Raw genomic sequence first — 25,767 nt, 5'->3', positions numbered from 1 at the left:
AGCAGCCCACTTGATTGGGACCCCATTCACAAACATTCACTCCCTCCATCACTGACACACAGTGGCAGCAATGTGTATAATCTACAAGCAGCACTGCAGGAATTCACCAAGCCTCCTCAGACAGGACCTTCCAAACCCATGACCACTACCATCGAGAAGGACTAGGGCAGCAGACACATGGGAACACCACCATCTAGAAGTTCTCCTCCAAGCCACTCACCATCCTGACTTGGAAATAAATCACCATTCCTTCACTATCACTAGGTCAAAATCCTGGAACTCCCTCCCTAACAGCACTGTGGGTGTACCTACACCACATGCAACGCAGCAATTAAAGGCGGCAGCTCACCACCACCTTCTCAAGGGCAATTAGGGGTGGGCAATAAATGCTGGCCGATCCAGTAATGCCCACATCCCATGAATGAATTAAAAAAAATTACATTTTCTAGCTGCCACAGTGGGACTTGTATTTGGATGGCCAGAGGATTAGATCAGGCCTCTAGATTAGTAATCTAGTAACATAACTGCTATGCTACTGTTCCCTTGGCTGCAGTGTCTTTCATGGTTGAAAAACACTGCTATTACTAATCTAGGTTCATACAAAGAATGGCCATTTGGAAAAGGTACCAACCCAGTACATGGATAATGCTGGTGTTGCTATACACCTCCTCAGGACAAAAAGAGGGGAGGAAAGTGTAGGGAAGAAACTTCCTATTAAACAGAAAATTTAAATAGTTTTCTGACATATGTGGTTCACTGAAAGACTGGGATTTTTTGAAGCAGACATGCTAGAGTGAACTGGCATGAGAGGATGCCTGTAGCTTGGTGTTTTAAACACAGCCATGTCAAGTGTCATCAATACAGCCAAGTGATTACACAGTTCAGGGGTCCTCTTCCCTACAGTGGATGTACACAATAATACCGTATAAATCATCATTCTCAAAAATAGGAAAAAGCCATTTGTTACAATTAATGTTGAGATAAGTACTTCCCTTCCATTTAAGAAAAACAATATTTATGAATTTATCAAACAAGAATTGAGAAGAACATTCCATAAACACACTTCTGTGAGTTTAAAGGTCTTCTCACTAGTACAATTCCTGGAAGGAAGTGTCACATTTCACTTCATACAACAGGGACTTTTGGTTGCCAAATTTTCTGAAGCTTTGCCTGGATTATGGAGAGTCTGATGCACTTTAAATTCTAGAAATGTGGCTGACAACAACACCAACTTGGGGTCAGCTCTTTTAGTTTAAAGAGTTGGCACCGTTACTTCTGAAGGTACCAAGAACCAACTAAGCACGAAGTTTTCTTAATCCTGAGACATCAAGATCAACATCAGCAAATATAAATGTTACAACCACAATCATTTGCACGCATCAATAACGATATTTCCTCATCAGTGTTCTGTATGGATTGTCCGTAACATTTGGGAAATAGCTACAATATAAAGCAGTGAATGCTGGCTTTCACATGTATATATACATATACACACATGTTTAAGCAGGCATGCATGTCTGAACAGGCAAAGCCGCTTTTTCACTCTGATGCTGTCTCTCCACTGCAGCCATTTAAAACGATGGATCTCACAGCAGTGCAGGTCTAGGCTATTATAGAGCAAATACTTTTTATGCTCTTTAGGTTACAGTGATACAACATTTCACCCACTGTAAGACAAACATTGCAAGTCAGTGCAACCAATGTTAAAACCTCCTACATCAGCAAAGCAACTTCACATACATTTCAGAAATAATTAAAAGCACAAAACCCAAGGCTAAGTTAAACCATGTGCATAAAGGATTTTAAAAAAAACTTTTTGTTCTCTTTTATTTCTTTCTCTCAATCTCAAGATGAAAGGAGAAAGACAAGGTAATTCCAAGCAATCTCCATTTCTGAAAGGAAGTCAACAAATTATGAGGGGACTACTATGTGGTTCAACTAAAACCCAATTAAGTTGAAACACCCTCCAAGTCACTCACCATCCTGACTTGGAAATATATCGCCGTTCCTTCACTGTCGCTGGGTCAAAATCCTGGAACTCCCTCCCTAACAGCACTGTGGGTGTACCTACACCACATGGACTGCTGCAGTTCAAGAAGGCAGCTCACCGCCACCTTCTCAAGGGCAATTAGGGATGAGCAATAAATGCTGGTTTTCACATGTATTATGAAAGATTGTTACAAGGAATGCAAACACTTGGTATGCACAGGTAGCTGTTATGACCTGGATATTTATCAAAAATGAAACAGTGATATGAACAGATAGTTCACTGACAGGCAGGGGAAATCAAAACATAAATCTCTTGCTTGCTTCTAGTAGGCTGGATAGCTTGAAATGTAGAATTGTTGATAAGATGACAGCATTCACTAAAGCAATGTACTTGAATGGTTGATATTTCAGTTGGGCACAAAACGCACCCAACTGCTTAATGGGATAAGTCACTGTTTCTTGCACATATAGGCCATTCATGTAAACAAGTCAGCTTTGTCAGTTTTTCAAAGTCATCATTCAACTTGTCCACTTTTGCAGATTAAAATCAACAAAGCCGATTTCGCCCACCAGCATCACTCCTGTTAATACCTGGTGCTACTGCTGCTTCCAAGAATGGGTTCCTTCTTTACCTACCCCTCCTAGTTCTTTGGATACATCCTTTGGAGCAGCAACAGCATCAGGATTCACAAGATTAAAGAGCAAGACCATTTGACCTATATTAAGTTCAACCATCCAGAGAGATCTCAACACTGCCCCTTCCCCACCCACCTTGCAACCATCTAATTGTTCCTTCAATAATTCTAGGGTTTACGCATCCACTATTCAATATGGAATTTTATTCCATACAATAATCACTTTATGTATACACTTATTATTACTACTTCTAGATGCCTCCTTTTTGAAAATACCAAGTCTCTCTTTTACAAAAACGGAAACAGAAATCGGCAGAGAAGAGCACAATTGACGTTTCGAGTCCTCGTGACCGTTCAACAGAATTAAGTAAAAATAGGAAAGGGGTGAAATATAAGCTGGTTTACAGGGGTGGGTGGTGGGTTGTTGGGACAAGAAGCCAGTAATAGGTGGAGATAACCAAAAGATGTCACAAACAAAAGGACAAAGAGTGGTGATATTATCTAAAGGAATGTGCTAATTAAGAGTAGAAAGCAGGACCAACAAGATACAGATAGAACTAGTGGGGGTGGAGTGGGGGGAAGGAATACTAAAAAGGCTAAAAGGTAGAGATAAACAATGGGTGGAAATACATTTAAAAATAACGGAAATAGGTGGGAGAAGTAAAATCTATATAAATTTTTGGAAAAAACAAAAGGAAGGCGGAAAAAACAGAAAGGGGGTGGGGTTGGAGGAGGGAGTTCAAGACCTAAAGTTGTTGAATTCAATATTCAGTCCGGAAGGCTGTAAAGTGCCTAGTCGGAAGATGAGGTGCTGTTCCTCCAGTTTGCGTTGGGCTTCACTGGAACAATGCAGCAAGCCAAGGACAGACATGTGGGCAAGAGAGCAGGGTGGAGTGTTAAAATGGCAAGCGACAGGGAGGTTTGGGTCATTCTTGCGGACAGACCGCAGGTGTTCTGCAAAGCGGTCGCCCAGTTTACGTTTGGTCTCTCCAATGTATAGGAGACCACATTGGGAGCAATGAATGCAGTAGACTAAGTTGGGGGAAATGCAAGTGAAATGCTGCTTCACTTGAAAGGAGTGTTTGGGCCCTTGGACGGTGAGAAGAGAGGAAGTGAAGGGGCAAGTTTTTTGCGTGGGCATGGGGAGGTGCCATAGGTGGGGGTGGAGGAGTAGGGGGTGATGGAGGAGTGGAACAGGGTGTCCCGGAGGGAACGATCCCTACGGAATGCCGACGGGGGGGGGGTGAAAGGAAGATGTGTTTGGTGGTGGCATCATGTTGGAGTTGGCAGAAATGGTGGAGGATGACCCTTTGAATGCAGAGGCTGGTGGGGTGATAAGTGAGGACAAGGGGAACCCTATCATGTTTCTGGGAGGGAGGAGAAGGCGTGAGGGCGGATGCGCGGGAGATGGGTCGGCCACGGTTGAGGGCCCTGTCAACGACCGTGGGTGGAAAACCTCGGTTAAGGAAGAAGGAGGACATGTCAGAGGAACTGTTTTTGAAGGTAGCATCATCAGAACAGATGCGACGGAGGCGAAGGAACTGAGAGAAGGGGATAGAGTCTTTACAGGAAGCGGGGTGTGAGGAGCTGTAGTCGAGGTAGCTGTGGGAGTCGGTAGGCTTGTAATGGATATTGGTGGATAGTCGATCACCAGAAATTGAGACAGAGAGGTCAAGGAAGGGAAGGGAAGTGTCAGAGATGGACCACGTGAAAATGATGGAGGGGTGGAGATTGGAAGCAAAATTAATAAATTTTTCCAGGTCCTGACAAGAGCATGAAGCAGCACCGAAGTAATCATCCATGTACCGGAGAAAGAGTTATGGAAGGGGGCCGGAGTAGGACTGGAACAAGGAATGTTCCACATACCCCATAAAGAGACAGGCATAGCTGGGGCCCAGGCAGGTACCCATAGCCACACCTTTTATTTGGAGGAAGTGAGAGGAGTTGAAGGAGAAATTGTTCAGTGTGAGAACAAGTTCAGCCAGACGGAGGAGAGTAGTGGTGGATGGGGATTGTTCAGGCCTCTGTTCGAGGAAGAAGCTAAAGGCCCTTAGACCATCCTGATGGGGGATGGAGCTGTAGAGGGATTGGACGTCCATGGTGAAGAGGAAGTGGTTGGGGCCAGGGAACTGGAAATTATTGATGTGACGTAAGGTGTCAGAGGAATCACGGATGTAGGTGGGAAGGGACTGGACAAGGGGAGAGAGAAGGGAGTCAAGATAACGAGAAATGAGTTCCATACAACAGCACCCCCCTTGTCAGCAGGTTTGATGACAATGTTAGGGTTGGACCTGAGAGAATAGAGTGCAGTAAGTTCAGAGAGAGACAGGTTAGAATGGGTAAGAGGAGCAGAGAAATTGAGACGACTAATGTCACGCCGACAGTTCTCAATGAAAAGATCAAGAGAAGGTAAGAATCCAGAGGGAGGGGTCCAGGTGGAGGGAGAATATTGGAGGTGGGTAAAAGGATCCGTTGTATGGGGAGAGAAGTCCTGCCCAAAGAAGTGAGCAAGGAGACGAAGACTGGAGGAACAGCACCTCATCTTCCGACTAGGCACTTAACAGCCTTTCGGACTGAATATTGAGTTCAACAATTTTAGATCATGAACTCTCTCCTCCATCCCCACCCCCTTTTTGTTTCTTCCCCCTCCTTTTTGTTTTTTCCAATAATTTATATAGATTTTTCTTTTCCCACCTATTTCCATTATTTTTAAATGTATTTCCACCCATTGTTTATCTCTACCTTTTAAGTATTCCTTCCCCCCACTCCACCCCCACTAGTTCTTTCTGTACCTTGTTGGTCCTGCTTTCTACTCTTAATTAGCATATTCCTTTAGATAATATCACCACTTTCAACACCTCTTTGTCCTTCTGTTTGTGACATCTTTTGGTTATTGCCACCTATTACTGGCTTCTTGTCCCAACAACGCCCCCCACCCCCCCTCCCAAACCAGCTTATATTTCACCTGTTTCCTATTTTTACTTAGTTCTGTTGAAGGGTCACGAGGATTCGAAACATCAACTGTGCTCTTCTCCGCCGATGCTGCCAGACCTGCTGAGTTTTTCCAGGTATTTCTGTTTCTGTTTTTGTTTTGGATTTCCAGCATGCGCAGTTCTTTGCTTTTATCTCTCTTATCTTTTCCTCATTACTCAACCTGACATGAAAGTTCAGACGAAAGGTCCCAGCCCAAAACATTAACTCTGTTTCACTCTTTATAAATGTTGCCAGACCTGCCAAGTATCTCCAGCATTTTCTGACTGCCTCTGCAGTATTTTGCTTTTGGATGAAAGATCCACCTTCCAGTTCTTCTCTGTAATTCCTAAAATGCTCGAAGGCCTGATTCCTTGGCGAACAGATATGCAGTTTCACAAAAACATTATATATAGTTTAATCACTATCTCCCCTGACTTGCATTCTACTGCTTTGGTTATATCATTTGACATTCGATTAGCTTCCTTCACAGCTCCTTCACTCTGGTTTAGCATTGAATCTGCTAAGCCTCCTTGGTTTCTTTCATCTTCATCCTATTTCAACGCTATTTACGAAGTATTGTTCAGCTTTACTTCCCATGCAAAGCACTTGCATTTTTCTGCCACTGTTGTGCACACCTACGCATATTTTGCCCAACTCTTGACTAATTTCTGAGCTGCCTCTTTCAATTCCACTACCTCTCCTAGTTTGAGATCACCTAAAAATGCTATAATTTATATACATTAGAAACAGTATTGGTCACATCATCAAGCTTTGAGACACTCCATGCTGTCTCTCCCCTAACCCTAGCTCCTTTAATGACTTGTTTCCTATCTTCCAGCTAGTTTTTCATACATTCGCAAGAACATCCTGAATCCCCACAGATTTGAGTTTAATGAATACCTTTTTGCGTGGAATTCTTTTCAAAAGCATTTATAAGTCGGTGTACATGTCATAGGGCTTACCACAATCCTCTTAGGTGGTTACTTGCTCAAGGAAGAAAAGGAGGTTAAAAAGACGCGATCTTACCTTTCTGATCGCTGATAATGATGTTGTTGTTGTACAGATGATCTCAAGTTTCTTCCCGATACTGAATTATTATACAATCTTATATGGAATTGAATCAAGATTCATGTGTCTGTAGTGCCAGTGTTAGTTTAGACAATTTTTCTGAATACTGACACCGCATTAATCTGCTTCCTGTCTACTGTCACCTCACTAGTTCAATTGACTCCCTCATAATTAAGTTAGTGCCTTACAAGTCTCCTCTTAGCACTCTGGGAATCACAAAGCTTATCTAAGACAATTCCTCGGAGATCGGTGGAGGGAGGCTGGGCAATTAGCAACTTACATCATTCTCATGCAGCAGCCAAGAAGGGGGAGGAAAGGAAGCACAGTTCCAGCATTGTCAGGTGTGTGTCAGGTGAGAGCAGCAACAATTTCGATATGATGCCTTGCACAGCTATAAACTGTCTGCAAGCCGAAACGCAATGTCTGGGCAGACATTTGAGAAAGCTATTGGAAGGCTGCTAGTGCCAACAGTAGAAACAAAAAACCTTTAAAGTAAATGATGAAACAGATGTTGAGTTCTATATAATCATGTTATCTCTATAGTATGACTTATTTCACTCTCTAGATCTCCCGGAAACCTGCTTGCGTTGGCACAATGGACCAGTCACTAGATGGCGTCAAATGTGCTCTGGAGCCACTCGCTCTCTGATGTTCCCAGTTCTCCCTACTGCTATGTGACTCTACAGTCAGACACCTACTCCAGCGTACTACATTACCAATGACATCAAATGCACATCAAGTTTTCAGAGCAGCAGTTTGTGCGTGAAAATGTGAGAGAGCACAAGAGAATGAGAGTGAGCAGCGGCAAGACCAAGGCACACAGATACACACACACACACACACTCCATCAATCTGATTTGGAGTCAAATAATCACTTCTGTTACTGGATAACATGATCAGCATTGATTCTTAATTAACTACATGAAAAGCATTTTCAGGCAGGATCTTGGTCCTTAATTACAACTCAATTAACAGATACTTGTCTTTAGATCTCCACATCTTTCAGTATAATCACAATGTAACAAAGGTAGACTTACCTCCCAACACTTTAGATTGGCAATTGATGAACTCTGGCTTCTTGTCTGAAAGATATCGCTGAGAAATATTGTGAAGGATTTGAAAGAAAGTGCATTTCTCCGAGGCTGTGTTTGCAACCCACTGGTCAAAGGCATTCTCAAACACTAGGTCAAATTCAGGACAATCCTGAAAGAACAAAAATAGTAAGTTTGCTTTATTACCTTTCATATTGAAACAATATCAATGCTTAATATAAACTATTATACATGCATGGACAAAGGAAAATAATTAATTTCAACTGATTAGTTTATAAACTTATAAATATTGTTAATTTGGGGTTGCGACTTTTCTAAATGGTATGATTGTACACCTTTTGTAGGACCAAAATCTTATAATGTTTTCTGAATTTGGGAACAGTTTGCCAGAGAAAGCAACTTTCAGGCGTTCATAAGTTTCCACATAAGAAATTGTTAGTTAAAATTAAAGCACATGGAATTAAAAGCAAATTATTGACCTGGTGAGGAGGTTGTTTAGGTAGTAGAAGATAAATTAAGGATAATGGATATGCACTCCAATTTTGAGGAAGTGACTAGTGGCATTCCATGACGATCTGTGTTGGGGCCTTAACTATTCACTATATTTATTAATGACTCAGATCACATAATAGAGAGCCATATATCAGAATTTGCCAATGAACACTGGTGATGTAGTTATTAGTGTGGATGAGAGAATAAAATTAGAAAGGGACAACGTTAGATTATGTAAGTGGGCCAAATTGTGACAACTGGATTTCCAAACAGTGAAGTGTGAGATCATCCATTTTGGACCAAAAAGGATAAATCCGAGTATTATTTAAACATTGAAAAGCTAGCAACACTGAAGGTCTGAAGAGAGTTAGAGGATCCATGTACACATATAATTAAAATGTAGTAGCCAGAAACAAAAAGTGATAAAAAGGCTAATGGAATGTCAGCCTTCATAACCAGAGGGTTATAATCTAATGGGGAAAAGTTTTGCTACAGCTATATTACATGTGGAGTACAGTACTGTGTGGGGTTCTGGAATGCACCGTAGAAAGGATTGTCATAAAGCTAGTAATGTATATAATATTATTGGAAAATATTTTTCTTTTAAAGTAGAGATTTAGTCTGTGGGTGTATCTTAATTGGATTAAAGCCAGCTAGTCTGGGTGCTTTGATGTTAACTAGTTTTGATATGGGAGAGAGGTAGCATGTATTTGCATTTTTTGAATAGAGCTAGCTAGCAAATACCAAGCAATGTGGTTATATTCCTAATAAAATTGGTACTATGAAAGGGGTTTTACTGTTAAAAGGTGGAGGTCAAAGGGGCTGGTGATAAAATGAGAATTTACATTCAATGAGAGGTGCTAGGTATAACTTCAGTAGTGTTGTGTGTGTAGGGCAGACGCAATGTGAGATCAAAAGCAGCTGCAAGCCTCCACAGGAACCAAAGCGAAAAGAACCTCATTTTGAATTCGTAAGGTGAAAATACTTTGCCTGGTGTCTGCTTAAAGTCTATGGGTTGCTGTTGCCTTAATGGAGATTAGTTTTGGAATTTGTTTAAAGTTATGACAGTAGTAATTTGTAGCCAAGTGTATATATAAATTGTAACCTGTATAAATTAATAAAATGTTTCATGTAGTTTAATATAAAATCTCGAGAACTGGTGGTCTGATTCCTGAATTTAGAGTTGCATCTCAAACATATCACTTAAAATTATAGGTTATGACAGTTGTTTAAAGTTTCCCTCTGGGATTTTTAAATAACTCAGCTTTACCAACTGCATCAGTCATAGCAGGATACACTGACCTTGGAAAGGAGTGCAGCAGAGAATCACCAGAATTTCACCAGGACTCCAAGGGTCAGATTAAGATTTACATAAACTAGGTGCGTATTCCCCAGAAAATAGAAGGTTAAGAGGTGATTTGAATGTGTTTATTCAGATTTTCAAAGTAATTAAAAGGTCGGTAGAGAAACTTTTCCACTTATACACAAGTCTAAAAAAATCCGAAATTCAGCACGGTCTCAGTCCCGAGAATGCTGGATTTTGGATATCAGACCTGTACTGTAATTTGGGGGTATAGATTTATTAAGGTTGTAGTTTGTTTAACTAAAGGAGTGGTTTTTTCCTTAAATTACTGCGCACATCTCTAAACAAATGACAAATTAAATGTGACTTATATTGTGACCTATTTCAATTTTCAGAGTAGACACTGGATAATACTTGCGTGTGTGTATACATATGGCTTGGACTACACAATACAGATAAATAAAAACTATTCTGTTTACAGTAAATTGAATGCATCTGCAGAAATTGAACCTCCAATTGAGAGAATCATGTGCTTTAACATTTTTATGGATAATTGTTATTGATCAGGTTTCATCAATACTCTATTAGTCACCATAGTGGATGGAATGCTGCACTTTGCAGGGTTTACAATGAGAGTGAATGCATGCTTCAGTTTAATTCATCATACAGTGCATTAGTGCACCAAATGTTCCTATAATGTAGTATATTGATCAGGTGAGTTCAGTTTTTTATTGTACAACTGAAGCTGTTGGCAACAATCTTGATGCAATTTGTTCTCTATTCCTAAGATGCTGACTCCTACTGTACCTCATCCAAATATAAAGAGTCCTGGTGGACTGTTTGATTGTGCAAGCACGACATCTGAAAATCACCCAATCCTAATCCAAAATCCTAGCAAACTGGGATCAAACAACTACAATTAGGAGGAGCACACCTTGCCAGGTTACCCCAAACCATCACCACCTCTCTAAGGCAGGTCACAGACCTGAAACATTAACTCTGTTTCTCTCTCCACAGATGCTGTCAGACCTGCTTTCCAGAATTTTCTATTTTTATTTCAGATTTCCAGTATTCACAGTGCTTTGCTTTTGTACACTGAATCATTTACTAGTTTCATTGGTGTACACTATTCAATTTCTTAGTAAATTAAGTATTTTAAAAGTTTTTACATATTTAAAAGGTGTCAATGAGTGCTATGTGCCTAAAAATTGAGCTCAGGCAGCCACAAACAGCAGAAACTCACCTGGCTCATAATTCTGGGTCTGGGGACTGTGGCCAGTTTTGAGAGTGGGGTCTGCTTCCAGTGAAATGTTTTTAAACCAGTGTTAAAGATTGTGGAAACCTAATTTGCGCTCACGAGCATTTAAAATTTACACAGAATAATTACAGTGCAGAAGGAGGCCTTCATGACTGCACCAGTTCACTGAATGAGCAATTCACTTCTTGTCACTCTTTTGCCTTCTCCCCACAACCCTGCACATTCTTCCTTTCCAGACAACAGTCTGATTCCCTTCTGAATGCCTCGACTGAACCAGACTCCATCGCTTTTTTGTTGGTTTGGGTAATTTCTGCTGACAAAATGGCACAAACTAATAGAAACACTTGGCAGGAATCTTTGTGGTTTGTACAGCTCACTGACTCAATAAGGCTTCCGATTGAAAATATCAAAGAATTCTGTGGTGCTTTTATAACTATTTCACCAAATGGGCTAAATATCGAAAGTCCAATCTTTTAGTGCAGAATACACTTGATACAACAACTGGATGGGCCACAAAAATATGGAACCTCCAACTGCAAAAGATGAAGATCCCATAAGAATCATTGGATATTTTTATGTCTAGAGGGCAACGCTCCTGTAACAATTACTAGCTGCCTAGCTCTCATTTACTTTTGAGCTCTTTATAACCTGACCTAACCCTCCATTATTTGCTTCAACCTGTGATCCCTTCCCCAACCTTTTCTTTCTCTGGAAATACTCAGCAGGTCAGGCAGCATTTGTGGAGAGACAGAGTTAACATTTCAGGTTGATGACCTTTCATCAGAATTGTTTCTCTGCACAGATGCTGCCTGACCTGCTGAGTATTTCCAGCATTTTTCATTTGTATTTCAGATTTCCAGCATCCATAGTATTTTGCTTTTGTATTAGTGTGCTTTTTCTCTACCACTGCCTCCATGTCTGTTGCCACTCCAAGTTGGAAAACTTGAAGTTAGGAAAATTGGGAGTTTGCCAAAGATTGCCCAGGGTTTACGACCCAGTCCACATATTTTAACATGTGGAGTTTGCGAAGGTTTATTCTGATAAAGGGTCAGCTGATTCCAGGAACTGAATCCTCTGTGAAATGGATATGGTGAGAAAGAATGAAGGTATAATGTTACTGAATGGTGGAACAGGCATGAGGGGCCAAATCGCTTACCTCTGCTTCTAATTCTTAAGTTTTAATGATTGAATATTGAGAGCCTACAAAGACTGCAATACTGAAAAATACTCTTAATTGTTCAGACCTTCATTAGCAAACAACAATGATGGATTTTGCCAGAGTCTTGGCCAACTTTCTCCCATTTTTTGGAGTCCACAGCTATGCAGGGAGTATCCTTTGTCTCCTTGCAGCCACTCAAGTCTGCTTCCAGGTCCGAAGGCATCAGGGAGCTCCAATGCAGGTAGATTGAGAAGACAAAACAATGAAGTCTGTACAGTATGCTTGCTGCCCTTTTGCCTAATCCAGGTTTTTTTCTTAGCCTATCAATGGTGGGTATTTGCACTGCAAAAGGCTTGATTAGTTCTTGGACTGAACAGATATAGGTCTTGTACAGTCTGAACAAAGTTGTGGGGCTGACTATATGCCTCTTTCCATAGAGAACTTGCAAGTTGCCCAGCTTGGCTGATGCCCTGACAGTGATGCCATTAATGTGCCATGTCCTAGCCATTTACTGCTGGAAAGTTGTGCCCAAAGACTTCAGCTGGTTGTGATTGAGAGGATCAAGTTGTTGAAATCATTCTTTTCACTGTGCTTCTTCCTATGGAGGACAGCAACACATACAATGAGATTTTCTGTGGTTCAACAGAACTCATCGTTAGTAAACCTATTGTTCTATAGCACCCAGGCACCTTTAAAGCTTTTAATAATGCTATTTGGGAGATCAGAGGGGTTAGCCAAATAGCAACGATATTAACAAACAGTGAAGAAGCTGAAACCCCTTGTGCTATGGTTTCTGAATATCATTGTCATAAATGAAGAATAGGAGCAGTCTCTGAACCAACATCTAGTTAACGTCTGCCACTGGGCAACGCAATGAAAACTGATTTCCCCACTGCATCAATTGTACACTCTTCCAAAAAGTTCAATATTCATTGAGTCAGCTCACTGGACTGTTAAACTAGGAGATGACACAGCACAGACCATTTGTGCTAAAATTTGTCAGCAGTCTTTTCCATATCCAGGGATACAGTCAACATGCACTTTACTTGTTAAAAATTTGAAGGATGTACATTAGGAATGGTAGTAAGTTGCCCCTGGGGCTTATTCCTCTCCTGAGCACTGCTTGACATGAGGTGAAGTTAATTCCCTCAAGGTGATATTGGAGGCTGTAGTCAAAATCTCTTTCCAGCAGCTTAAGAGGCAGTTGGAATTGTAATCACTGGGATCCCGGGAGTCTGTGCCTGGCTCATGGGAAAATGTGAGCACAGCAGATTTCAAAGCAGAAAAGAGAATGTACCCCCAAAAGATGTAATGTTGTAACGCCCCACAAGGGTCAATGCCTGAACAAGTAATTTTCTGTGTATAGCAGTGTGGGGAGACAGCTGATGATTTGAAGCTCCTGTACTCCTCATTTCGCTGATGTGCACTTACTGCTTGTTCTAAGCCTTCACATCAAACATACTTGTCATCAATTCCATTTCAGTATTTTCCATTCTCTTCCATCACTGAATATTAAGATTCCTCAGTTTCTGTTTCAGCAGCATTGCATTAGAGATGAGGTTTTTTTTTTGGGTTGTAGGTTATGATCACTGCTTAGTAGGGGCTCAAGAGCAATGGCTTATCAGGCACGTTCAGCTGTGACAGACACATCGCTCTATATGTGCAATGTTGATCGTTGGAAAATGACATTTGACAGGGACGCATTGCGGGATGCTTGGTTTGGAAGAATACCAACCGGTTTCACTTTATCTCAGAATGAAATAACTGAAAGAGAAGCTGAACTTGATCTGCTTAGCGGAGCAGTGAGGAGTTGGGATGGTTTTTTAATAATAGTTAACATACGGTCACTGCTTGTTGTGAATTTCACTGTTGCTATGAAGTCAGACTTCTGCTAGGTATTTTCATTAAAGGTTTTCTGATTGTCAGCTACCACTGCATTTTTGTTTGGCCAGTTTTATTTCTGGTTGAAGATGAGTCCAGAAGGCATTTTCAATTTGTTGTTTCTGACTTTAAATGTATGCTTCAGTGCGTAGCTGCCGTTGTGTAATTTTCATGTATAATTATGATTCGTATTTACTTTTTCTTTTAAATGTAGTGACTCCAAACACAAATTTCCAGTCACAGTATGTCCTGCTCGATTTAACAGCTCTCAGAAAGCCACAGCCACTATTTATTTTAAGAAAGAAATTCAAGGGTTTTGTTTAGTCACTGCTACATAACATTAGCTCCTGCCCCACGGTTTTCAATTTGTCATGCAACTGTAGGCATTTTTTTTTTATTCGTTCATGGGATGTGAGCAAACTTGCAAGGCCAGCGTTTGAAGTCAGTATGGTGTAGGTACACCCACTGTGTTGTTAGGAAGAAAGTTCCAGGATTTTGACCCAGTGACAGTGAAGGAACAGTGATATAGTTCAAAGTCAGTATGGTGTATGGTGTATGGCTTGGAGGGGAACTTGCAGGTGAGCATGTTCCCATGCATCAATTGCCCTTGTCCTTCTCAATGGTAGTGTGTTGGAAGGTGCTGTCAAAGGAACTTGATCAAGTTGCTGTTGTGCATCCTGTAGATAGGGTTCTACTCATCCAGACAAGTGGTGAGTATTCTGTCACACTCCTAACTTGTGCCTTGTAGATAGTGGACAGGCTTTGGGGAGACAGGAGCCGAGATACTTGCTGCAGAATTTCCAACCTCAGACCTGCTCGAGGCCCTGTGACTGTAAACTCGAAACAATGGGGGAAAAGTTGGCCAAGTCTGTGGCAAAATCCATCACTGCTGTTTGCTAATGAAGGTCAGAACAATCAAGTATTTTCAGTATTGCAGTCTTTGTAGCTCTCAGAATCCAATCATAAAAACTTAAGAATTAGAAGCAGAGGTAAGCGATTGGGCCCCTCATGCCTGTTCCACCATTCAATAACATTATACCTCCACTCCACGTTCTCATCATATCCATTTCACAGAGGATTTGGTCCCTGGAATCAGTTGACCTTTATCAGAATAAACCTTCGCAAACTCCACATGTTAAAATATGTGGACTGGGTTGCAAACCCTGGGCAATCCTTGGCAAACTCCCAATTTTCCTAACTTCCAAGTTTTCCAACTTGGAGTGGCAACAGACATGGTGGCAGTGGTAGAGAAAAAGCACACTAATACAAAAGCAAAATACTGTGGATGCTGGAAATACTCAGCAGGTCAGGCAGCATCTGTGTAGAGAAACAATTCTGATGAAAGGTCATCGACCTGAAATGTTAACTATCTCTCTCCACAGATGCTGCCTGACCTGCTGAGTAGAGAAAGAAAAGGTTGGGGAAGGGATCACGGGCTGAAGTAAATAACGGAGGGTTAGATCAGGTCAGCTTATAAAGAGCTCAAAAGTAAATGAGAGCTAGGCAGCTAGTAATTGTTACAGGAATATTGTTGTGTCATACTGCATGTGGGTATGGACTGCATACTTATCTAAGGAGTTGTGAACGATATTGAACACTGTGCAATCATCAGCAAACTTTCCTGCTTCTGACCTTATGTTGGAGGGAAGATCATTGATGATGCTTCGGCCTAGGGCGCTACCATCACCTTGTCCCAACCAATCTATCTCACACAGATGCAGCTGTCCAAGACAGTATTGTCAGGAGTGACTACCACATAGTCCTTGTCGAGGCAAAGTCCTGTCTTAACACTGAGGATACTCTCCATCATGTTATGCGACACTACCAAGGGACAGATCCAGCAGCTCAAAACTGAGCACCCATGAAGTGCTCTGGGCCATCAGCAGCATAATTGCATTCAATCACATCTGTGATCTCATGACCTGGCATCCCTCACTCTACCATTAACATAAAGCCAAGGAATCAACCCTAGTTCAGTGAGGAGTGCAGGAGCATATCAGAAGCAGCACCATACATATCTAAAGTGAGAATCCAACCTGAAATCACAACTCAGGACTTCACGCATGCTAAATAGTGGAAGCACTATGTAATAGACAGAGCTAAGCTTTCTACAACCAGCAATCAGATCAAGCTTTGTAGTCTTACCGCAACCAGTCATGAATGGTAGTGGACAATTAAACAGCTAACCGGAGGCAACGACTCCAAAAATATTTCCAATCTCAAAAGATGGTGGCTAGCCCAGCATAGTGCAAAATAGAAGGTTTAAGTCGTTGCAACCATCTTCTACCAGAGATGCCCAGGGGATGATCCATCTCAACCTCCTCCTGAGGTCTTCAGCATCACAAATGCCGGTCTGCAGCTAATTCAACTCATTCCACCTGATATCAAAAAGTGGCTGATGACACTGGGGGAGATGGTGGCATAGTGGAAATGTCACTGGACTAGTAATCCCAAGGCCTAGGCTAATCCTCTGGCGCTATGGGTTCAAATCTTACTATGGCAGCTGGTGGAATTTATATTCAAAGAATTAGATCTGCAATTGTAAACTACAAGTATTGTTTTTTTTTAAAAAAGCAACAACAACAAAAAAAAAATTGAATTCACTAATGTGCTTCAGGGAAGGAAATCTGCCGTCTTTACCCTGTCTGGCCGACAGAATGAGTGAAACAGAAGTTTTCTGGCTCCACACCAGTTGTAGTTTAGTGTTGTGTTCTATAAACATCAAGAAATGCAGTGAGCTGAGGAAGGAACTAAGACTTTATGTTACTGTTAGATTTTTCAAAATGATTGAATTTTGAAATTGACCATCTCCTCTGCTACTGGCAGGTAGGAAATGTCAATGTTTAAACCTATATCTACAAGATAGAGGGAAATGCACACATGGCAATCCTCCTCATTTTAATTATGCTTCTTTAATGAAAAAAGTAAATTGAATTTTGAAAGCAAAAAAATCCACTTTGGTGCATAAAGATAGAAATGACAGTAAACAAGGGAAACAGATTTAGTGTTCAGGGGCCCCTGGCCTCTCACCATCTTCTTTTACAGGGACCAAGTGGGCGTATGGTAGAGGGGATGATAGGTGGAGAATGTGGTGAGAGTAACAGAGCAAGGCATGAACCGAATGCATGGGCAAAATGAGTAGTATAAAGGAGAAGAGGTAGGGATACTGATGGGATAGAAAGGAGGTAGAAAGACAAGGAGACGGTGGGAAAAAGGATTGGTAAGAAGGCCATCGGAGGTGAGGGAGGATGCATAAGTGTCTGGTGAGATGAAAAAGAAGCTGCTGAGAGCCATCTTTTACCAGCCACACCTGTTGGTGACCCCTTTTCAAGCCACACCAACTTCTAGTTGAAAGAAAAGACAGCCAAAGCAGACAGAGAGAAACAAAGATTAAAGGGAAGAGAAAGGAGCAGGCATAGCAGAAGGAGCAGAGACAAGTTAAAAAAAAGTGATCATATTATCCAGCCACCATAGGAGACTTAAGCTGCTGAATAAATACAAGGGCAGAATGTATGATTTGGAAAAGTGGAGTGAATTACATCTGCACACCCTAAAACAACTATTTCCTGCACTATAACCTTGCTTCACCTGGTCTCAACTCCACTTGTACAATGCCACAATTGGTTATCAATATAAAATAAACCAAGTCATTACTTCAAATGAATCAGCAAGTATGATCAGTTGGCATCAGTAAATTTAGAACAAACATCAGGAAAAGTGTCTTTGCTCATTGAGAGATAAATCTATCAGGTAAGGGAACAAAAACAAAAACATAGCTGGCATTGAAAATATAGTTAAAAGCCATGATGGGAGATGCTATATATTGGAGGAATGAGCTTCCAAGATAAGTGGCCTTTTCTTGAATTACATTTTGGTTCTAAATAATTGTATAGGTTTTCCACTGTGTTGTCAGTAAATGCTGATATAATATTTCAAGTTCAATTAAATTCAAAGTTAGCAAAATCTGAAGATTTAAGTGGTTTATGCAATGAACAAAAATGTAATCCAAGCTTGCCCAATTTAAGAAAACAGTTCCAGTTATTTTGTCCATTGACAAGAGGGTCAAAGGTTATCAGGGGTAGGTGGCAACGTGGGGTGGGGTCATGAGATCAGTCATAATCGTACTGATTGGCAGAGCAGGTTCGAGAGGCCTAATGGCCTACTCCTGTTCCTAACTTGTATGTTTGTATTTTCCTTTCCAAACCTTATATCTGCTTAACCTTTCGTTAATCCTTAGAATGACTAGCACATTGGGCAACTTGAAAACTCTCAAATCAGTGCAAAGCTTGTCTTAAATGATCCTGAATACAAGTATCTGCATTTTAATATTCCAACTGATGAACACATGGCCTCCAAAAACAATTGAGAGTCTAAAAGCTGCATGTTTGACAACTAATATAGTTAGATACAAAGGCAAGTGACACAAGGTGGCAGGCTGAAAGGTTGTTTGCTGACCAGCATTGCCCAATGAGAGGCTGGGCATCAACAAAGTTAAATGTTTGTCTTGAAGGGTGATTAATGGAGTTTGGGACACAAATATAAGGTTCACTTCCTGAAAAGAGTGATAACATTATGAAACACAATTTCCAATGATATCAATAGAAAGTCAAATAGGTTTTCAGAAAGTGATGGATTTAGCGGGATTATTAAGCAACAGTTTCATACAATTGCACTCATGATCCCAGAACTACGTAAAGAACTATTTCCAGTCCTTAAAATAGACAATTCCCAGCCTGGATTTTACACTTGGGTGGAACGTTTGCAAAAGAATATGATTTCTGTTTGAAGAAAGTATAATTCTCTTTAAAACACATCACAGTTTTGAGAAAACACAATTCTGCTGCTTGCATGATGTAGCCACAGTGAAATTGGTTCCAGCTGTTTTTATATATTTACTTTCAGGGTGTGGGTCATGCTGACAAGGTTGCATTTTATTACCTGGTTGTCCTGAGGTAGTGGCGGTGGACCTTTTCCTTGAACTACTGCAGACCTTGTGATGACATTGCTCCCAGGTGTTCACACAATCATAGCATTCTACAGGACAAGGGATTCATTCTGCCCAACATGCCTATGCTGACACTTTGAAAAAGCTGTTCAATTTGTCCCACACTTTCACTTCCAAATTAGCATTATTTAAAGAATTCCAGGATACTGACCCAGCAATGAAGAATGAACAGCAACATATGCCCAAGACACAGCAAAGGGACTTAGAAGGGTGCTTGGAAGTGATGGTGCTGTAACATATTGGTGCTTGCCATTCATGCTTGCAGAGATCCTGGGCTGGAATGAGCTGACATAGTAACGTTGAAGTATAGTGTGGAGATAGTAGATACTGGAGCAGAAGAGCTGGATGTTGAATTTGTTGGCATGCATGCTGATCAAGTAAACTGCTTTTCCTGAATGGTGCTGTGGTTTGTCAGTGGAGTTACTGATGAAGTAGCTGAAAATGTTTGAGTCAAAGATGCATGTCTGAGGAGCTCCTGCAGTGATTTCCTGGGCTGTAATGAGTAGCCTTTAAGAACCATGACCATTTTCTGATGATGCCATGGAAGGAGTTTCCCTTTGGCTCAACAATCTCAGTTTTTGTAGAGCTCCTTGGTGTCTTGGTATTACAAGAAGCTACTCTCAGCTCTCTTCTGGCCCTCAGCTCTAATGTCCAAATTTGGATCAAGGCTGTGTGGGTTCTGGGACTGAATAGTTCTGGCAAAATCACTAGTGTACAGGTAATTGATGAACAGATATTGTTTTTGTTGGCATTATTGATGACTCCTTCCATCACTTTGCTGACAATTGAGAAGAGGCTGTTAAGGCAGTAATTGGTTGGGTTAAATTTATCCTTTTTAGATGAATAGGAGACACCTGGGCTATCTGCCACATTGTCGAGTAGATTTCAGTATCATAACTGTACTGGAACAGTTCATCTAGGAGCACAGCTAGCACTGGTGCACAGGTCTGCAACCCTACAGTCAGGATGTTGTATCCAATGCACTCAGCTCCTTCATAGTGTAATGTGGGGTAAACTGAATCAGCTGGGCATGAGCAACTATGATGGTGGGGACATCAGGGAGAGATTGAGGAGAGATCTCCCTGCTTCTTGTGTCCCTGGCAAAGTCAGTGGCCCCTTTAAGTATAGAATAAATGACATAAGGCCATCATATTTTATTTATTCATATTTCCAATGCTTACCACAATAAGTGTGGGTAATAAACCTTTGCATGTCAAAAACTTCTGGCAGAAAACATGTTTTTGTGGTATAAGGGTTTTGATTTACACTCCAGATGTAGCACTATTAATCAAATGAACAACAATATACATTACTACTTGCTTTCATAAGCAGACAATAGAAATTTCATGAAACACTAGCTTTGTATTAATGCACTGCCCTTCTTTTATTTGCTTCACCAGACTCACCTTATTGGGGTCTATACCATTCGCTTGTCGAAGCTGCTCAAGCATCCACTGTGACCTTCTCACAAAAGATGATGACCCTTCAAACTGCTTGACCTTGGTAATGGAAACCAGTGCTGGCTTCTTATTGGTCACTGCAATGAAGAAGAATACAAGTCACTCACATCCTGACAGAAATGCAAAAAGATTTCAGTTAATCTGTCCAAACCTAGATAGTAACATCTTGACTGCAATAAGTTACAGTAATTAAATTATTTTTCAGTGATATGCCAGCATACAACTCCTTTATCACCCGTCCTTCATTCATGGTTTCCAGGCACAATTCGGTCTTTTATACTTATTCCTCTTTACACAGTTCAACATCATTAACTAGCTTATCCTTCTCAAGTGTCTCCTCTGTATGGCCCACCTCTGTAGCATAGCCCAAACAAAATCCCTCTCCTGTCTGTTTTAATGCCATTAAAGGGAATGGCTTTTTGCAACAGCCTCATACAAGTACATCAGCTCTGTCCAAGGCTCCATCTTTGACATCCTTACTTTTCTTGTAGGCATAAGGTCAATTTTCAATGTTATACTGACAACATTCTGTCTGTAGTCCAGGCTCTTTGGTCGCCCTAGCACTATCTGACTGCTTAGCTCGATAAAAGTAACTTCCTTCAATTCAACATTAGCAAGAAGTTATAATTACTTTGATTCGACTCCCTTCCACATGATATTCTGATCATTCCCTCTTTCCCTCCCGAATGCCGTGCTCCAACTCCCCCAACAGACCCCAAGCTTTATCAGTTACTTTTGTGTTCGGTTCCCAGCCAGAGCTCTGAACCTTGATAAACAACTTGGCTCTTACTTCTGGCAGTTCCTCCGACTCAGCCCATCAATGCGTAACCTCAATGTGCTGTTTGAACCTCACATTCGTACCACCAAGATAACTGGCAAATAATTCTGCAAGCATCACCTGCCTCTGCCTTGAAATACTTATTCATGCCTTAGTCACCTCTACTTAGTTTGCTCTAGTGGTCTCCTTGCTGGCCTTCTAAGTTCGACCGTTAGAAACCATGATTCATCCAAAAGTCCAACACCAGTTCTTTTCCTGCACTAAATCTTGTTCCTTTTATTGCGCCATACTTACCAATCTTCACCTGTTTTGTTCTTCTACATATCATTTTCAAGGTCCTTGTCACTATCTTAAGTTAGTCGCAAATTATGGCAAATGCTGTCCTTGGAGAAAGCTGCCCACAAAGATTTAGCAATATCGATGGGGATGATTTCACCTTTCCTGGTGTTAATTTCATTCCATGTCAATTATAGGAGATTTTCAGTGTCTAGCACCAGTGATGTCATCAAGCAGGTTCAGTAGCCAATCACAATGAAGAATTCTCGCAGACAATAAACCAGGAGCTAAAAGCTACTGATTATCCTTCACTTTTTAATCATCTTACAGGGAGCAAAGTAAAGATTGAGAAATACATGTGATTAAGGAGGGAGCTGAAAGAATGTAAACTTTAAAAAAAAAAAATAAAAATCTAAGAATTTTATTATGGAATGAAGAAACTTGACATTCCACAAATAAAAGTAGCTTTTAGGGACCAGAGAGGTTGTTCAGCAGCGATTATGGACCTGGTGCACCTTTACAAACCCAGTTACACAGCTAAGGGTTTTTACTGAGGTTAAAAGCATAAAAAGTGGAATTTCACCTCAAATCACATAACTTGCACAGGCTGCAACTGTGCACCCCGTGGAGGAGCAAGGAATCACTGACAGTGACTTCTGGGTTTCTGTGTTTAAGTGAACGTGTGCAAATGCCATAAGTTACTGTCAGTTTCACTGGTTCATGACAGTGAACATTAACAGTTTTGCCATCATTACAACTACATCTTTTTCATATGCAAGGCCCCTACACTTTTGATTCCAGCTCTTCCTCTTCACCAACCACAAACACTTTCTGCTCCACTTGTGGCTACAGAATCTTCAGTTGCTCAGTGCGCAGTGCTAAAGCATTCCACTTAAGTCTCTTCACCTTGCAACATCTCTCCTTTCCTTCAAAGATCTGCTCAAAATCTATATCTTCAATCTTGTCTTTGATCATTAATCCTAGTGTTTCCCTATTTTCCAGTGCCCAGTTATATTCCACCATTGTAAAATGACTTGCAACATTACAATCCATTGAAGGATACCATGCAAGTGTACAAGCTTTTGTTATAATTCTGATATTATCCTGATCCCAGCTTTAGCTTGGCATGAGATGGGACTTTCATTGATTTTGGAATATTTCAGCAATGAACATTCTAAAAGGAACTATATTTGCTTTAAAAATGAGCCACATTATGTTTTGATGAAAGGTCCAACTCAGTTTCTCTCTCCACGGATACTGCCAGATCTACTGAATGTTTCCAGCATTTTTTGTTTTTATTTCAGATTTCCAACATCTGCAGTATTTACTTTGTTATATTATGTTCACTCCTGTGGTCTGCGTTTGACGTATTTCTTCATAGAATACGACAGCCCAACAAGCATTCTTAAATTATACCATGCTATAATACAGCACTCAATTAGAAATTTTTGTACTGAAGAGAAAACAGAGTAGGAAAGCAATAGAATGAACTACAGAAAATAACGGAAAATAAAATTAGTAAAATAAAACAGGTATAATATAGTGTATTAAAGTGAGGCAGCAAAATGGATCTTAAGGTTTTGTATGTGTATTCCAGTCACTGTAGGAGGCAAATTGCTAAATATTATATTTTTTATTAAGGAAAATTAGCATGCCAGATATTTCAGCAGAGTTATAATTAAATGGTTCAAGCTCCTATGTTGGATTCTCAAATTTCAGAAGGCCATGTGACATTTCAGCTGCATCCAGAGACAGAATTATCCATTCAGTATTGTTGTTTTAATTCTGGTATTTTTGTACAATGCTAATTACCACTTGAAGTTACTGTGTCATTGAGACTTGGTAAAATTCCCATTTTACTGCCTTGAAATGTCACCAGCACATCTTGCACCAATTGTTATTGTACCTATAAAGCTCCTTCATGACAATGAGTGGCAGATAGTCAGAACGACCTCAGAGCTTTAGAAATTGGTTTCTAAAAAAAAACTAAACTAAGGAGTCTGTTACTAAACTAGATTTAGAGCAAAACTGTCATCACCAAATACATTTGCATTTTGTCATCTACATGTTTAAGATCTTCCATCTTGAACTAAAATACTACACAGACCATTGACATTCTTGCATAACCTTATAACACGAACATACAGGTTAGGAACGGTAGGCCATTCGGCCCCTTGAGCAATTTGATCAGTCTGTGGCCTCAATTCCACATTCCTGCCTACCCCATACCTTTAACTCCCTTGTTAGTCAAGAATCTCGCTAACTCTGCCTTAAAAATATTCAATGGCCCTGTCTCCACCGCTCACTGGGGAAGAAAATTCCACAGACTAACAACCCTCAGAAAAAAATTCTCCTCACCTTGGTCTTAAATGGGATGCCTTGGTTTAAAACTGGTGTCCTCTAGTTCTTGACTTTCTGAGCAGGAGAAACATCCTTTCAGCATCCACCCTATCAAGTATCCTCAGGATCTTCTTATATGTTTCAATAAGATCACCTCTCATTCTTCTAAACACCAATGGGTAAGGTCCAGCCTGTCCAACATTTCCTCATAAGATGACCCCTTCATCCCAGAAATCAACTGAGTGATCGCCATCTCTGAACTGCTTCTAATGCAATTATGTCCTTTCTTAAATAAGGAGACCAAAACCATTCACAGTATTCTTGATGTGGTCTCACCAATGCCCTGTACAACTGTAGCAAAACTTCCCTACTTTTATATTCCATTCCCCTTGCAATAAATGACAACATTCCATCTGCCTTCCTAATCATTTGCTGTACCCGCATCTCCCTCACTACACTGTCCCCATTCCCACTACATTCCGATTAACTTCCTCTGCTTGAATGGCTTCCTGTACACTGGTGCCATGGCCAGTTTGCTCATCCACCCTGCATCCCTCGCTTTAGTCCACACAAGCTGCAAGAACCTTGAACCTGTTGGACAATTGCAAGGCTCCTCCACTTCTACCTTCTCAATCCCCATACCTGCCTCACTCTTAGTCACACCTTCCTGTCCCTGACCACAGACCAAATTAGAGGACATACAGAGAAACATACATAGAAACTAGAAGCAGGAGTAGGCCATTTGACCCTTCGAGCCTGCTCCGCCATTCATTATGATCATGGCTGATCATCCAACTCAATAGCCTGCTCCCGCTTTCTCCCCATATCCTTCGATCCCTTTCACCCCAAGAGCTATATCTAACTCCTTCTTGAAAACATACAATGTTTTGGCCTCAACTACTTTCTGTGCTAGTGAATTCCACAGGCACACCACTCTCTGGGTGAAGAAATTTCTCCTCATCTCAGTCCTAAATGGTCTACTCCATATCCTCAGACTGTGACCCCTGGTTCTGGACTCCCCCACTATCGGGAACATCCTTCCTGCATCTACCCGGTCGAGTCCTCTAGAATTTTATGGGTTTCAATGAGATCCCCCCTTATTCTTCTCCAGCTAATATAATCCTAACCGACTCAATCTCTCCTTATATGTCAGTCCCGCCAAACCAGGAATCAGTCGGGTAAACCTTCGCTGCACTCCGTCTATGGCAAGAACATCCTTCCTCAGATAAAGAGACCAAAACTGCACACAATATTCCAGGTGTGGTCTCACCAAGGCTCTGTATAATTACAGCAAGACATCCCTGCTCCTGTAATTGAATCCTCTGGCTATGAAGGCCAACACACCATTTGCCTTCTTTACCACCTGCTGCACCTGCTTGCTTACCTTCAGCGACTGGTGTACAAGGACACCCAGGTCTGGTTGCACATTCCCCTCTCTCGATTTAGAGCCATTCAGATCATAATCTGCCTTCTTGTTTTTGCTACCAAGTGGATAACCTCACTTTTATCCTCATTATACTGAATCTGCCATGCATTTGCCCACTCACACAGCTTGTCCAAATGACACTGAAGCATCTCTGCATCCTCCTCACATCTCAACCTCCCACCCACCTTTGTGTCATCTGCAAATTTTGAGATATTACATTTAGTTTCCTGCACTGCCTGCTTAATTGTCTTGCTCTGCCTGGTGGTCACCCATTCCCTTCCTGCCTTTGGGCTCTTAGCCTGCGGTGTGACCACCTCTCTATTAATGCTATTCATAATATTCTCCACCTCATGGATGCTCCACAGTGTCCCCAGCTGCCGCTCCAGCTCTGAAACCTGGGCTTCCAGGGGCTGCAGCTGGAGACACTTCCCACTCACATGCTGGCCGCGGGCACTGGAAATATTCTCGGCTTCCCACAGAGCAGGAGGAGCACACCACGGCTTTGCGCTCTCCTGTCATGACTTATCCCTTTAAATTAAATCTTTTGGAAGATACTTAATATCAAGTAATATCAATTACTCTGGGGCCCTTCTTCTCTGCTCCTCGTTGTTACGGAATTTAGCCCTTACAAATGATGAACCCAAAATAAGACCTTAAAAACTGTAAGCGATA

At 41.1% G+C, this 25,767-nt stretch overlaps 1 protein-coding gene across 1 annotated transcript in view; it reads right to left on the bottom strand.

The window, feature by feature from the left end:
• stxbp6 (syntaxin binding protein 6 (amisyn)) overlaps window positions 1-25,767 on the bottom strand; it is a 288,066-nt gene that overhangs the window by 79,852 nt on the left and 182,447 nt on the right. The window contains exons 3-4 of the mRNA XM_041214665.1: window positions 20,222-20,352; window positions 7,703-7,868 (exon numbers count right to left, since the gene is read on the bottom strand). Of these exons, the coding sequence (XP_041070599.1) occupies window positions 7,703-7,868; window positions 20,222-20,352 (297 nt within the window). The remainder of the gene's footprint in view (window positions 1-7,702; window positions 7,869-20,221; window positions 20,353-25,767) is intronic.

The sequence above is a fragment of the Carcharodon carcharias genome, chromosome 20 (genome assembly GCF_017639515.1).
Source record: "Carcharodon carcharias isolate sCarCar2 chromosome 20, sCarCar2.pri, whole genome shotgun sequence".
Classification (NCBI taxonomy): Eukaryota; Metazoa; Chordata; class Chondrichthyes; order Lamniformes; family Lamnidae; genus Carcharodon; species Carcharodon carcharias.
This window is presented reverse-complemented; position numbering and strand designations above follow the sequence as displayed.